This window comes from Meles meles, chromosome 18, assembly GCF_922984935.1.
Source record: "Meles meles chromosome 18, mMelMel3.1 paternal haplotype, whole genome shotgun sequence".
Classification (NCBI taxonomy): Eukaryota; Metazoa; Chordata; class Mammalia; order Carnivora; family Mustelidae; genus Meles; species Meles meles.
Window position 1 is genome coordinate 20690806 of NC_060083.1, and position 14211 is coordinate 20705016.

The window sequence follows — 14211 nt, forward strand, 5'->3', positions numbered from 1 at the left end:
AAGGTCGTCCCACGCTAGCTGGGCCTCTGCAGGCCTGAGTCCTTTGGACACACAGTGCCCAAGGATCGCGGGGGCTGCCAGCTGGGGAGGGGGCTCTGGGAGGGCCTGAGCACCTAGGCTTCAAAGGTGGTCAAAGATTGGGGAGGATGTAGCCGTCGGGCATTTGAGTTCCTGAAAAAGATCAGACATCGGCTCCCACTCCCGGAGGGAACGGGGACTGGTGTGAAAGAGCTTGTCTCACTAGAGCACGTTTTAATTCTCCTCCCCAGAGGTAGAATCATTTTTGTCCAGTATCTGAGATGCCATCTTCCAGTTCTTGTTATTACAGTAACTCCCAATCGCAGACCTTGCCCCTCCCACATCCAGAACCATCCGCCCCTGCAGACAGACCACAGAATGAGGGGACAGGAAGGGCAGATGTCATCCACACCCACGGCCCCACGCTCACCCCTTGCTGCGTGCACGGCTTCCCCCACATACACACCAGTACACATGACGTGGTGGCCAGAGATACATTTACAGTGTGTGTGTGTGTGTGTGTGTATGCCTGTGTGTGTGTGTGTGTGTGTGTGTGTGTTTGTGCGCGCGCGCATGCGCGAGAGCGTGTGTGGCCCAGCTTGGGCTGCATCCCCAAGCAGGGTCTGCCCCTTGGTCCCAGGGTCCGGGGGTCTGAGTCCCCAAGGCCGCTCTGCAGCCAGCCCTTGTCTCAGTGTTTGATCTCAAGGATGGAGGGGTTGTGGTCCAGGATGGCGAGGATTATCTTGTCCATGTACTGCCTCAGCCGGAAGTTGATCTCCTCCTGCTCCTTCAGGGCTTCCATGAGCTGGAGGGAATGGGAGACACAGGTCAGAGGCCAGGCCCGGGTTCTGGTGCAGAGGTAGCTGATTGCCAGCCCGCATGCGAACCAGTGCCCGACGACCGAGGGGCTCAGGAGACCCTGGGCAAGGCAGGCCCCAGGACCAACCTTGGCACTCAGCCGCCGGAACCAGCTAAAGCAGCAGCCGCTCACACCTGAGGAGTGTGAGCTGTGCACCTGCCCATGCCCCAACCCCAGGTGGTCTGTGGAGGGACCCAAGTCGGACAGGCTGAGGACACTGGCCAAAGATATTTATGATCAAGAACGACATCCCAAGTCCCAGGGCCCTAAGACTCCTACGGCTTCTGGCCGTTTCCTCTACCTGAAAGGGCCCTGTCACCACCCCAGCCCCGCCTGTGTGGGTCCATTGCTGATGTGTCCTTTAGGAGAAAATGTTGGTTCTGCCCCCAGGCGGGAGCCCCCGAGACTAGGTATCGGTCCTTAGCACTGTGTCCCAAGCACGGGGTTAGGTGGTTTAGGGACTTCTTCCAATTGATGTTAAAATGTAACCAGGGCATTCTGGAGGCCTGGGTCTTTGTAACCGCACCCTAGTAGGGCAGAAAGGATGGACTTCGGTTCTGGAGACCTGGGTCCTTCACTCCCAGGCTGGGTGATCTTGTGTCCTAGTTCCCCAATCTGCAACATGGAAGCATCCAGAAAGCCTTCCAGTTGTCAGAAGATACAGACAGGCAGGTGCTCAGGAAAGGCTAGGGTCCTTCCCCTCTTGGCTTGAGGGAGAGGAGTTCTAGCCTCTCCGCACTACCTGTTGATGGAAGCAAGCATGCTGATCCACCGGCATGCTTCTGGCGGAGCAAAGACTCAAACTCCACTCTGTTCCCAAACCCCGGCTTCTCCCAGCACATGCAGGACATCAGAACCAACGCAGCTCCACCTGCAGGCTCTGGGCTGCTTTTCCTGCGCGGGGTGGCCTGGGGCTTATCATCACAGCACAAAGGAACGGGACAGGACTCACAAAGGAGGGGCCGAGGCGCCAAAGGAAGAACGAATGGGCACATTACCTCATCACGAGAGGCTGTGTCTATTTCTGCAGCCAGAGACTGGGCTTTGGTCTGGGTGGCAAAGAGGTTCTTTGCTTCATAGAGGCTGAGGCTCAAGATCTGTCCATTCAAGTCATCATTCTGATCCCGCAGCTTATGATTCTCCTGTGCAGGAGGACAAAGGCAACATCAGCTCCCAGAAGCATCCAGAACCCACCAGAACCCATTTCTTGGCACTCACTCTCTCCTGACTGCTACCAGTACCCTCCCCTCGTGTGTCATGGCCAGCTCAAGAAGCCTATACATGATATGGCCTCTGCCAGGCTTAGGGTGGAGGTCTGGATCTTGGGAGGTCACAGGGTCCTGAGGAGGAGTTACAGGCTTGCTCGGGGGAACTACGTTTCCAGACACGGGCAGGGCTCCTGTCTACGCTTCCTCCCTGGGGGAGGATGAGCCAGAAGAGGTGCTCCTGATGCCCCACGTGGGGACATGGCCCACGGGGTGGCTCCTTTTCCAACAGCGGCCCTCTGTAAAGAGTGAGGCTCTGGGGTCTCGGGGCCGGCAGGCTGGATCTAGGCTCCTTCTGTAGCTAGGTTCAGGAATCCTGCTCTGGGAGAACTCTTTCCAGGGGCACCTTTCCTCCTGAGTACAGGTGGCCCCACCATGCCCTGCCCAGACCCCATGGGCCGACACCACATGCTAGCGTTTGCCCCAAGTCTCCTGAGTGCTCACACCTGGGACTTTGGACATCCTGTCACGGAGGAGGAAGGGCTGGGGTTTTAGGATTGCTGTGCGGGTGCGGGTAAGGCCGATTCAGGGGTGTAACTACCCCCAGGGTCGGGCTGCTGAGTGGGAGCTTCACTTCCCCCAGCTGGTCTCCGATCACGGGACTGCTCCCGGGAGTTATTTGAAATGGAACCCTGGGCTCAGGGTCTGCTTCTGGGAGAAGCCAACACAGCCAGACACCAATCCGTAACTGGGTAAAGTCTCACTCTCCCCCCATCAACAAGGATAGCAGAGTGGTGTCCAAGGAAAGGTCCTGGGGTTTACATGAAATGCAGCCTGGAGGGAAGCCGCCTTGCTGAGCAGCGAGTTGGGCCTGAGCAGCTCTGCCAGCCGGGGAAAGGCGGTGCTGCAGCTCTCGGCCCCTCCGGGGAGACCCAGCCCGCGGGGATGGAAGGCTGCCCGGCGCCCACCTGCTTGAGCCGCTTGACCTCGTGCTCCAGCTCCACCTCTCGGGCCCTGGCACTGAACTCGCCCAGGCCAGAGGACGAGCTGCGACCCCTGCCCGGTCGCTCGCAGTCCAGCTTGTACATCTGCAGGTGCTCCAGCTCCTTCCGCAAGTCCTCGATGAGCTGTGTGGGAGACAGGCAGGTTGGCAGTGGCGGGGCCGTCGGGAGGGAGCCCTGGTGTTCCCCACCACCATCCCCCAGCCCTGGCCCAGGACCCACCTCCTGCGTTGCCTCCCGTTCCTTTTGAAACTCTAGGCGGTTCTGCCGCAGCTTGTCCATCATGCGCTTATACAGGTCAGTCTCATCCTTGAGCCGCAGGCTTGTGTCCTCCAGCCGGTCGGACATGCGCTGCCGCTCCTGCAGTAGGGGGCGGGGGGGGGGGCGTGTTGTGGGGAGGGTGACCAGGTCAGGGCAGAGCAGAATTCCCAGAGAGGTTCCCTATGCCCTGGGGACTCAGTGGGGATCTGCGTCAGCCGCAGGCACAGAGCCCTTGGAGTCATGGCTTAAAGAAATAGCCAGGGCGTGCCTGGGTGGCTCAGTGGGTTAAGCCTCTGCCTTCGGTTCAGGTCATGATCTCAGGGTCCTGGAATCGAGCCCCGCATCCAGCTCTCTGCTTGGCAGGGAGCCTGCTTCTCCCTCTCCCTCTGTCTTCCTCTCTGCCTACTTGTGATCTCTGTCAAATAAATTTAAAAAATCTTAAAAAAAGAAAGAAAGAAACAGCCAGATCCCTTAGGATTCTAGAAACACAGCTGAAAAATACCAGGCCTCTGATGTCCTTCAGTGGTGGCAGAAGAAACCTGAATCAGGGTGGCCAAACAGAAGCTAACCTCCTTCTCTCTTTTTTATTATTTATTACATTCACTCTAAAAAATAAACTTGGAGGGCGCCTGGGGGGGGCTCAGTGGGCTAAAGCCTCTGCCTTTGGCTCAGGTCGTGATCTCAGGTCCTGGGATCGAGCCCCGCATCGGGCTCTCTGCTCAGCAGGGAGCCTGTCCCCCCGGCCCCGCCCCCCACTCTCTGCCTGCCTAATTACTTGTGATCTCTGTCTGTCAGATAAATAAATAAATAAATAAATCTTAAAAAAAAAAATAAACTTGGAAAATCAAAAATATAGAAAGACAAATTACTATTCATATTTTATTGCCTGTTGTTGTTGCTGTTAGGGCAATTCTGTTAGAATTCCAGAAACTAGCAACTGAAGGCCTTTGTGGCCAACATTGCTTCTCTGGGGATTCAGCTCAAGAAGGGGCACCGGGGTGGCTCAGTTGTTAATTGTTAAGCATGTGCCTTCAGCTCAGGTCCCAGGGTCCTAGGATGGAGCCCTGTGTCAGGCTCCTTGCTCAGCCAGCGGTAAGCCTGCTTCTCCCTCTCCCTCTGCCCCTGCTTGTGTTCCCTCTCTTGCTGTGTCTCTCTCTGTGTCATACAAAATAAATAAAATCTTAAAAAGAACAATAAAAGACCCAAGTCTGAGACACCCAGACCTGCCGCTCACCTCGTCCAGCTTCTCCGTCTGTGCCTTGAGCCGGGTCACTGTTGTTCTGAGCTCAGCGCTTTCCTCCTCTAGCTGCTGCACCCTGGGGAAAGGAGAGGGGCTAGAGTAGATCAGCGATTTGCAGCGATTCCCTGCTGCCTGGACGAGGGAAGGTACCAGAAAGCAACAGAGAGCAAGTAAGAGCTTCCTGTCACCCAAGGAAAATGGTAAAGACACTGAATGACTATATCCTTATGTTTTTGATAAAAGAAACCACTCATCTGTGAGTAAGGACACAGGATTCTTTCTGCACGTGTCCTCAGCCTGAAACAACACAGGGGATGTTTTTCTGCTAAACAGAGAGAAAGTCCTCCTGTGGCTGGCTGTGGCTGGGCCTTCCTGTTAGAACTCACATTCAGAGAGGAACAGTATTTGCTTATCTTTCTCCCCCTGGCATTGCCTCCCAGGCTCTTTGCTCGGCTTGCCAGCAGCTGCTTCCGCATACCCACAGACATAGATTCTGATGGTCGTAATCCATTGCGTCAGTGTTCATGGGGGGCCATGCTAACGGGATTCCACGGGGAGACACAGCTCAGGTAGCCAGGTCATCGTAATGACCTGAGAAGGAGGCCCGAAGTTGTTATGTCAATGGCAACAGAACAGGGACGGGTCATTTCTGCCACTGATCCCTATAGAACATCCTTTGCACTTGTTCCTTCTTTCTTGGAGCAATGGCTTCCAGGCCTCCACTGCCCTCTGGGCTCCCCACGGCTCCCTAGGAGCACAGGGGCAGGTGTCCTCTCTGCCAGGGATCCAGGTGGCCTCCAGGGGGCCTCACCAGCCTGGCTCATTAGTGAGGGCCACGGCACCCTGACCCACCTGCCTTCAGGTCACTCTGGTGGGCTGGGAGGGAGGGATGAGAGATGGGGAAACAGAGGCCCAGGAAAGGACATGGTAGTCCAAAGTCATGGAGCTAAAGAGTGACCAACCCAGATTCCCAGGCCATGACTCCTCTCTCTCTGTACCAGCCTCAGCTTCCAGCAGCTATCCCTGCAGCTCAGAAGCCCTGAGGAAACCAGGCCCCACTTTTCCATTCACCTTGGCCTCTGGGGCCTGGGGTCAATGCACCCAAGTGTTCAGGGTCAGGGAGAATCTGACAGCAGGGGGAGCTCCGAGCCTGGACATCAGACCCAGCCCAGGACGAGGGGAAAGACCAGTTTTTCCACCTGTTGTCTTGTTGATAGACTTGTGCTGTTTCCAGTTGTACCTGGTGTGGACAGTGGGACTACAAAGTTCTGTTATGTACTGCCTGGGAAACATGTCCAGGTGCTCGGGTATCAAGAGGAGAACTGTCAGAAGAGGGAGCTTCCTTCAGGCTCTGTGCTCCGATCTCCATGATGGGGACAGTGCCTGCCCCAGGCCTGGATGAGGACTGGAGGGTGCGTCGGAGGGCAGAGCGCTCTGGGAAAAGGCCCTGTCCCACGTGCCAGCCCGCTCCGGGCAGGGGCCCACCTGGTGTTGAGCAGCTCAATCTCCGTGCTCTTCTCCCTCTCCAGCTTGCTGTAGGCCTCACGGTGCCGCCGCGCCTCCTCCTCCAGCGCCTGCTCAGCCATGGTCTCCTGATCCTTCACCATCTCCTCCAGCTCGTGCACCCTGAGGAGGGGAGCACACAGTCTGGTCCAGCGCCAGCTCTCGTGGCTGCTGTCTTCCCACCCCAACCTTGGCTGTGACTCTGGGAGCCCCTGGCCCCAAGACCCCGGCTCAGTAACAGCCCCACTGTGGGAAGTGGCGGCCTATTTTCCAGGCCTGGGGGTTGGCAGCTTTGCTGACATGACTTTGGGACACCACATCACAGAAGGGGAGGTGGACAGGCCAAGTTCACCAGGGGAGGAGCTGATGGTTGGTCCAGAGGGGAGCAAGGGGAAGGTGGCATTCCCAGGCCAGGCATGGGGAATTATGGCAGGCCTCGCCCTGGCTGCATGAAGCAGCCCCCGGGACCCCCGCTTCTCTTTCTGCTCTCCTCCTTCCTGGCCACTGCCCTCTGACGAGCAAGTCAGTGACTGGCTGCATTGATTCCAAAAACAGGCAAGTCTTTCGATAGTGGCCCTGAGTGTGCCAGCCCCAGGAAAGGGCTGGGTCCCACTGGCAGCCTAGCTAATGGAGCAGTCTAGCATACATTTCACTGGTAACAGTCCCTCCAGGAGGCTGACCTTCTGGGGTGTCCAGGAGAACCCGTCTTTGGACCCTACAAGGTTGAGGACCAGAGACCCGCTGGGGATCATTTTACCACGTGTCATGCCACCCTGTGAGGACACTACACTCTACATGCGCTACCTTGCTGCATTCGCGGTGAGTGGGCCTCCGTCGGGGGGGCAGTAAAGCCTGGGCCCTTCCACCAGCAGCAGGTGCAAGCCCCTGGCTCACACCAGCCATCCCCCTCTGCACAGCCTATCCCCAGATGGTGGGGGTGGGGTGGGGATCAGACTCTCCTCATTGTCGGTCAGAGAAATAGAGTGGATCCCAACTCCTGCCCACGCTGGGGCTACACACTTGCGGGTCAAGGTCAAGCTCGAACCCATTTCTGAGTCCCCAGAGACCAGTTCTGGGGTACCTGCAGGGGCAGGGCCACATAACAAGGGGCTGATGCATCATAACATCTTGAGGGGAGGGACAAGACATGCGGGTGACCAGCTTTTCTCAGGGGCCCTCACAACAGAGACCAACAACTGCTCCCGAGTCACAGCCAGAGCCCCCTGAGCAAGCTCCCTGCCCCGACCTGTGCACCAGCTGCGTGTTCTCCTGCTTCAGCTTGCTTTTCAGGTCCCCGTTGGTCAGGCTGTCATTCTCCAGTTCGGTCACCTTTTTTTCCAGGAAGCTCACCTGCAAAAGGGAGGCAGTGGTGGGGGAGGAGGAAACCCCTGAAGCCACAGGATGGAGCAGCAGAAACCGTGGCAGGGATGGTCAGGCCCCCCAGGGGACTGCATATGGAGGGTGGGGAGGGTGTGGGTGTATGTACCCACATTATCGGGGCTGCCTTCCCCCACCTCCTACAGCGAGGACAGGGTCTCCGCCTCCCAGGCCCCCAGAGAGCTGTGGGCACGCTCCCCATGACCCTCAGAGGCATGCACACATGAAGCCCGTCCTCCGGCCTCCCAGGACCCACCTTCTCCGTGATGTCATTGTCACAGGAGTCAATGCTGTCCCGGAACAGGTCCTCAGTGCTGCCATCACTGCTACTGAAGTTGCTGCTATGCATGAGCTGCCTGTGGGAAGGAGGGAGGTGGGCTACAGAGGCCAGCCCTCTGGGGACTGCAGGGGTGAGGGAGGAGCAGGGGGCTGCAGAGGCCACTGCACAGGGTCCTCCTGAGCCCCCCCCCCCCCCCGCAAGACTCAATCCTCTCCATCAAATCAGCTCTGCTGCATCCCTGGGGACCCTGGGAGTGGGCAGAGGGAAGGAGGCCCACCCAGACTGGGCAGGGCAGTGGGCCGGGTGGGCCTGCAAACAGGAAACACGTGCCTGGGGAACTCCTGCTGGAGGCAAAACCCAGCTCCCATTCTCCAGGGGCTCCCACTTCCCGCTCCCTGGCAGGCAGCAGCCAGCGTCTCTACCAGCAGGCTCTCCTGTCCCAGCCCTGCTCCTGAGCCAGAGCCTGGGTGTTTACTGCCAGCAGCTCCCAGAGCCCCAGGCGTGGACCCAGCCCAGTCTGTAGGACAGCCTGGATCCTGAGCTCCAGAGTGGGATCCTGGAAGTGCGGGAGGTCAGCTGTGCAGGCCGTAACCTGGAGCCACGGGACCAGTTCCAATGGGGCACCTGCTGTCCAATCTCTGTGAGCGGGAGCCCCGGGAGGTGCTGGTCCAGCTGCTGGTCCCAGAGTGTGGAGAGGGCCACCAAGGGCCAGGAAATGGGCTGGGTCTCTCAGGGCATCCCTGCTGTGCCCGCCTGAAGCTGAAACAGCCAGGGGCTGGGGAGAGGCCAACTGGTCCAGCGCCAGAAGGCGCAAAGTGTGGGGGCGGGAGGAGTGCGGCCCTTCTTTTTCACAAGTAGACCTCTTCCGGCCCCTTGGCCTGCACTTCTGGGATTCTTCATTCCCCTCTGGGCGCTCAGCTGGCGGCCCTGGCAATAGGAACATAGTCAAGGGAGACAGCATTCAACCCCTCCTCCCAAAGGGGACCTTACCGTCCGAAGGCTGTGCTAGAGATCTTCCTGTTAGGGCTACAGAGAGAGAGAGAGAATATATATATATAAATATATGTATATATTTATATATATATAAAGAGAGGACAGTCACTGAACAGAAGGGGCTCCAGCCCACCCCCTTACTCTACCTTGCCTGAAAAGACCACCGAAGTGCAGTACAGGGCTCTGTCCCACCCCCAGCAGGGAATTCACCCGTCAGCTGGTGGTCCCAACTAGAAGCACCCCAACCTTCTGTCGCAGAAAAATGCAATCTCCCTGGGATCAATCATCCTCTGACAGTGCTCTCATCGCCCAGACATAGTGGGGCCACCTCGCCTGTGGCTTCCCCTGCTGGGTCCCCCCACCCCGTCCCACCTAGCCCCGGCCTCCCATCCCTCGGCTGGCTCCCGGGGCCCCACCTGTTGGCCTTCAGGTTTTTCAGTCGGGCTTCCAGGTCATTCAGCAGGTTGATTTTCTTGCAACACTGAGAGCAGTAAACATCCAGCAATTCGCTGTTGTAGGTGTGGCGCATTTTCCTAGGAGTCTGCCCCGCGCTGAATCAGGAGAGAGAAGGAAATCATGCCCTGCTTTCCAATCTGCAGCCTCACCCCATCCTCCTAAGCTTACTTTACCGGATTCCGCAACACCGGTGACCCTAGTGTGTGTGCGTTTAGGGGCAGAGGAAGTAGAAATACAGCAATAAATCTTCCTTCCCTTAATAGTCTGACAAGCCAATGAATGAGAAGCCCATTTCACAGATATGGCAACTGAGAGCTACAGTCAGAGTAAGCAATGACTAGGTGCATGTGTCACCTAGAAGGATCCTTCAACCCCAAGGTTCTCCTAGGAAGCAAGACAAAGAAGACCCCCAAGTTTGCAGCCTCCCAGGTGGGTTTATTCTGTTTTCTCCTCAAGATAGAAGGAGGGAGAAGGAACTCTAGATCCCCAACCAGCGTGCAGAGGCAGCACCCCCAAACCCTGGGAGCAGAACCCATGTAGCTTAGGACTCTGCCCTCTGAACACCCCTGGGACAAGGTTGGGTCGGTTCTGTCACTTCTCCTTGTACCCCAAACACCATTCCAGACCCCGGGGGCCACCTGGAAGACACTGAAGATCCCAGGTCCGAGTAGACGTTGGTCCTGGTCTCATCATCGGGGCAGGGGCTGCTGGGGGCACAGTCCACGTCGTCCCCCTCCCCATAGTCTTCAAACTGCTCCTCATTGCTGATGAGCGAGGTGGTGGAGTGTGTGGAGAGGTCTGACGTGGTCACAGACGGAGTGTGGCCCAGGGACCTGGGTGTCAGAGAAGGCTGGCCGGTAACACAGCCCTGTCCACGGCCTGTGCTGGAGAAACCCACCAGCCTTCCGGGAGGTCAGTCGGCGCCCAGAGATGGGAAGCCTGATTGAGTTTTTGCTTTTCAACCTGGTGATACACCTGGGGGACCTCAACCTAAGGGAAACACCTCACCACAGAAACGGTTTCTGCACAAGAGACGTCCGAACCAGAACAGCAGAACACTGCTTACCACCTAATGGGTTTCCTACACTGGGTCACAATAAATTATCATAACATATACAGTATAAAATGATACATTCTATACTGCTATATAGCACATTAAATAATTAAGTTGCCGTTGCAAAATTAGAATATGGATTAGGAAATTAAACTATCAAATTATAGGTTATCTAACTGTTGAAAGCCTGTAAATAATACTAGCAATAATATGGAAAAATAAGCATGAATTAAAAGTTCCACGTAAAAACTCAAGCTGGAGAAAGTAAAAGGTATTTACAGAATAAGGAAAAGTAGGGCATGGACTGTTTCCGTGGTCATGGGGCTGGGGTCTGGGTGGTGGGATGAGGACTAGCTCAGTTATTCCCCTCCATTCTCCCGTTCCTACCTTTTTCAGGTTCTGTTTAATTGACCTGGACTCTAATAAGAAATGAAGTTTTTTTTGTTTTTGTTTTTGTTTTTTTAAAGAAATTAAGTTTTAAAAGAAATAACAGCGAGCTACTAGGGGAGGCGCTCCTCCCGGTCTACGGAGGGGGCTTCTAGTCCAAAGAAGCCTTGTTGCAAAGAACTTGGGTCAGAGACCCTAGGCCTCTCAGGGGTGACCCTCCGGTGGCCTGTGACGGTGTCAGGGGCGGGCTGAGCCCTGCCTGCAACCTGAGAAGGAACAGATCTTCCCTTTAGTTGTTGTGAGGTCGTGTCTGCGTATCATCACTCGTAAGAGACGGTCTCTCCGACCTACTAGGCCTCCACACTCCAAACCAGGCAACCGAGTGGGGTCAGAAGCAGTAATGCTCCCACCCTGCCCTTGAGCAATCCTGGTCTCTCTTTCTCCCAGACATTTTACTAAAACTCTTGGCTGCCCGCCCCCACTGTGCCAGCTGGCTGCCTCCTGGTGACTGGTCCCAAAAAACTAGGTGAATGACCAAGTAGCAAATGGTTAGCCAGATGGTCAACAGGTCTGTGGTCCCTGACCAGTTGTCCTTGGTGGCTGGACACAGTACCACTGACAGATTGTTCCCAGGACCCAAAATGGACGAACAACTCCAAAGACCCCCGAGAACAGCCTGACTCCCAGACAGGCCCTATACTGAGAAAATGTATGTGAAATTGTCTTTTTTTTTTTTTTTTAAGGTCAAAACTGATGAAGAATTGATGATTTCATATGCTCAACTGATACCGGCACCCCCTCCCCTGCCCAAGTCTCCGGGCTGGCCTCAACCACCACCTTCCAGTAACTGAAGCTCCAGACAGACTTACTTGTCCTCTGGCAGGAACAGGCCCCCGAGCCCTCCGTCCTTCTCCTCGGCAACTGACCCCTCCAGGCTCTGGGTGCTCTCCATGGGGCTGTCCACGTCTGACTCGGGGGGGCCCTCGAGTGGGGCCGGTGTCATAGCCTCCTCCTCGTCCTCGGGAAAGAAGCCGGGGTCCCTGGGGAGGAGCTCGCCATCGGCAAAGGTCAGGCCTGGCACCTCGCTGCCCTGGGAAAGACAGAGAGGGACAGAATGAGTGAGACTGGCTCCCTGGGGCCCAGCACACCTCATCAGACCGCAAGGATGTCAGCAGGGCCAGGAACAGCAGAGGGTGGGGGACAGGGAGGCCCAGACCCCAGGACCTTGAGAACAGGAATGCCTGGCAGGTGATTTGTCTGGGACCTCTCACAGTGGCTGCCAGAAGTCCCGGGGACAGCCATCTATGGAGAGGGGGCCGGCTACATTGTTGAGGGCACCTGGACAGCCTCGTCAGGGTCCCCATCACGGTCTGCATAAGCAGCCAAATGGCTTTGTGAGGGAGTTAAGGGCAGAGCTGTAATGAATGGCCCCCAACGGTGCCAACCCCGACCTAACAGAGCTGGAACAGCATGGAATTTGCCCGCCATGATTCCGGGTGTGTCAGGTGACTTCTGTGAAGCACAGTTCTCCCCCCGAAATTGGGAAAGACAATGGGATCGCAGAGGATCACGGTGTCACATAGGAGGACCTTAGCGAATGAATCCTGGCCATAAGATGGGGCTTCAGCCTGGGAGAGGCAGTCTGCCAGGGCCCACCCCAGCCATGCTGGGGAGTGAGAACACTGGGTCCTTCGATTCTGAGCTCGGGGGTGGTCCCCGGTGCCCAGCACAGCCCAGCCCAATGTCAGCGCAAGACATACTTGCTGGAACCTCACCTTCCAGGTTAAGTGCTCTGGCTTTATTCAGAGCGCACCTGGTCTGAGAGGCAGCTCTCTACAAGCCATTTCTTGGAGCTGCCACCTCCAAGGGGGCCCTGCCTCCCCCTGCTCCCCTCTGAGATGTCAAGCTACTCCCGAGGTTCTCTGGTGTGCTCCCCAGGGAGGGCTGGCCCAAGCTCTCGGTGACAGGTGCTCCCTGCAGCCCCAGGACTGTGAGAGGCGTGACCAAACAGAGTCTGGTCAGGGCCTCCGGGTGCCTGGGATGAGAACAGGATCAGGCACATGTGAGGGAGGTGGTCACCGACAGGCTTGGCTGGGCCCCTCCAGAAGGGAAGCAGGCAGCCCTCCTGGCGGTCTCTCCTGGCCAAGACTTCCTGGCCTAAGGAGAGACAACAATTAATGAGCGTGGCTCCTGCCTGTGCCCTGACTTGGGCCGAGCATCAGATGGACTAATAAAGTCGGCATCAGGCCGCCAAGGCCCCCTGACTGTGGAGGCCGAGGGGCCAGGTAATTAAAACCACCCTTAGTGTTCACACGGCCCTTTCCACCTCGAGGTCACTCATCCAATCCCACACGGCTCCCAGCCTCATTGGATCTGGGGCCCTAAGCAAGGTCCCCTCACTGGCAAGCCTGAAGCTGCGTCCCAGGAGAAACCACCACGTACTAAGCGGTCCCCAAGGTCCAGAGACAGAGCTCAGTGTTGGCACAGAGTCTGTGGGCTCATGACAACGCTTCAGAACAGGGCTTCTTAGCCCCAGTTCACGAACGAGCGTATTCACGAGCTCAGAGGGTAGCCTGCCAGAACTCCAGAGCTCTTCCGGCCAGCGGGCTGAGGGCCCCCTACCTCTCCGGCCACCACCGGCTTGGCTCCACTGCAACCCACACGTCACGCATTTTGCGTCTTGGGGTGACAACGAGAAGCGTGTTGTGCATCGGAGGAGCATGTTGGTAAGTGTGGAGCCCGGCATTCCCGCCCGCACCACCTGCTTCCCACTGTGGGCCAGGCGGGGGCCAGGCAGCCCAGCGGGGAGAGCGGGGCCCCCAGAGGGGCAGTGCCCGGCTCTGTTCCTCCACCTACGAGCTCTCTGCCTTCTCAGCCACGGCGGCAGCGGGAGCTTAGCGCTTGCGAGGAAGGCCTGCCCCAGGGCTTCCAGGAGTCCATGGCCACTTCTGGTCTTCACAGCCCCATGAGTTGGGTCTCCTTTTCCCCATGAGTCAGGGGGACTTGCCTGGGGCCCCATAGGAGTTGGTGGCAGGGCAGGACTGGCCTGTGGGGCACCGGTGCCTATTCTGTTCTCAAAGCTTGGTTAGCAGGGGTCCTGGGGGTCTGCTGCCCAGCACATTCCCGGGAGGCAGGCAGGGCCCTGAGTAGGGACCAGCAGCCAGGCTCTGCAGACGTCCGGCCCGGCCTGCCGGTGGCTAATTCATGTTTGTTCCCTTGGACACGGAGATGTAGAGGCCCCGTTTTTTGCCAGGCACTCAGCCCAGAGACACCCAGCTCATGACAGGCAGATGGGGACCACAGCCCCCTCTCACCGGATGTCCTAGAGCAACATACCCACTCCCAACGGCTGGGCCAAGAGGAAAGAATGGCCTGTCCTCGGCCACAGGCAGGCGGGAGGGGTCAGATGCCCCAAAGGGGTCACTCCCACCCAAAAAGACCACCCCCTTCTCAGGCACAATTTTATCCTCTGACTGAGCAGAGTCCACAAGTGCCTGGCCCTTCACAGTCGACAAAGCAGGTGGTCTATCTCCCACACACACAGCCCCGGCTGGCCCTGACAACAGCCCGGAGGAGA

The 14211-nt window shown here is 57.3% G+C and overlaps 1 protein-coding gene across 3 annotated transcripts in view; it reads right to left on the minus strand.

The window, feature by feature from the left end:
* Nucleotides 1-232: 232 nt before the first annotated feature.
* The window catches only part of RAB11FIP4 (RAB11 family interacting protein 4), a 110512-nt gene continuing 96533 nt past the window's right edge, over nt 233-14211 (minus strand). For all 3 annotated transcript variants that reach the window (XM_045984946.1, XM_045984947.1, XM_045984948.1), the window contains 12 exons: nt 11504-11724; nt 9832-10026; nt 9154-9288; nt 8735-8770; nt 7721-7820; nt 7334-7437; nt 6070-6210; nt 4579-4660; nt 3306-3443; nt 3051-3209; nt 1876-2019; nt 233-823 (listed from right to left, as the gene is read on the minus strand). In XM_045984946.1, the coding sequence (XP_045840902.1) occupies nt 707-823; nt 1876-2019; nt 3051-3209; nt 3306-3443; nt 4579-4660; nt 6070-6210; nt 7334-7437; nt 7721-7820; nt 8735-8770; nt 9154-9288; nt 9832-10026; nt 11504-11724 (1572 nt within the window). In that variant the 3' untranslated portion in view covers nt 233-706. The remainder of the gene's footprint in view (nt 824-1875; nt 2020-3050; nt 3210-3305; nt 3444-4578; nt 4661-6069; nt 6211-7333; nt 7438-7720; nt 7821-8734; nt 8771-9153; nt 9289-9831; nt 10027-11503; nt 11725-14211) is intronic.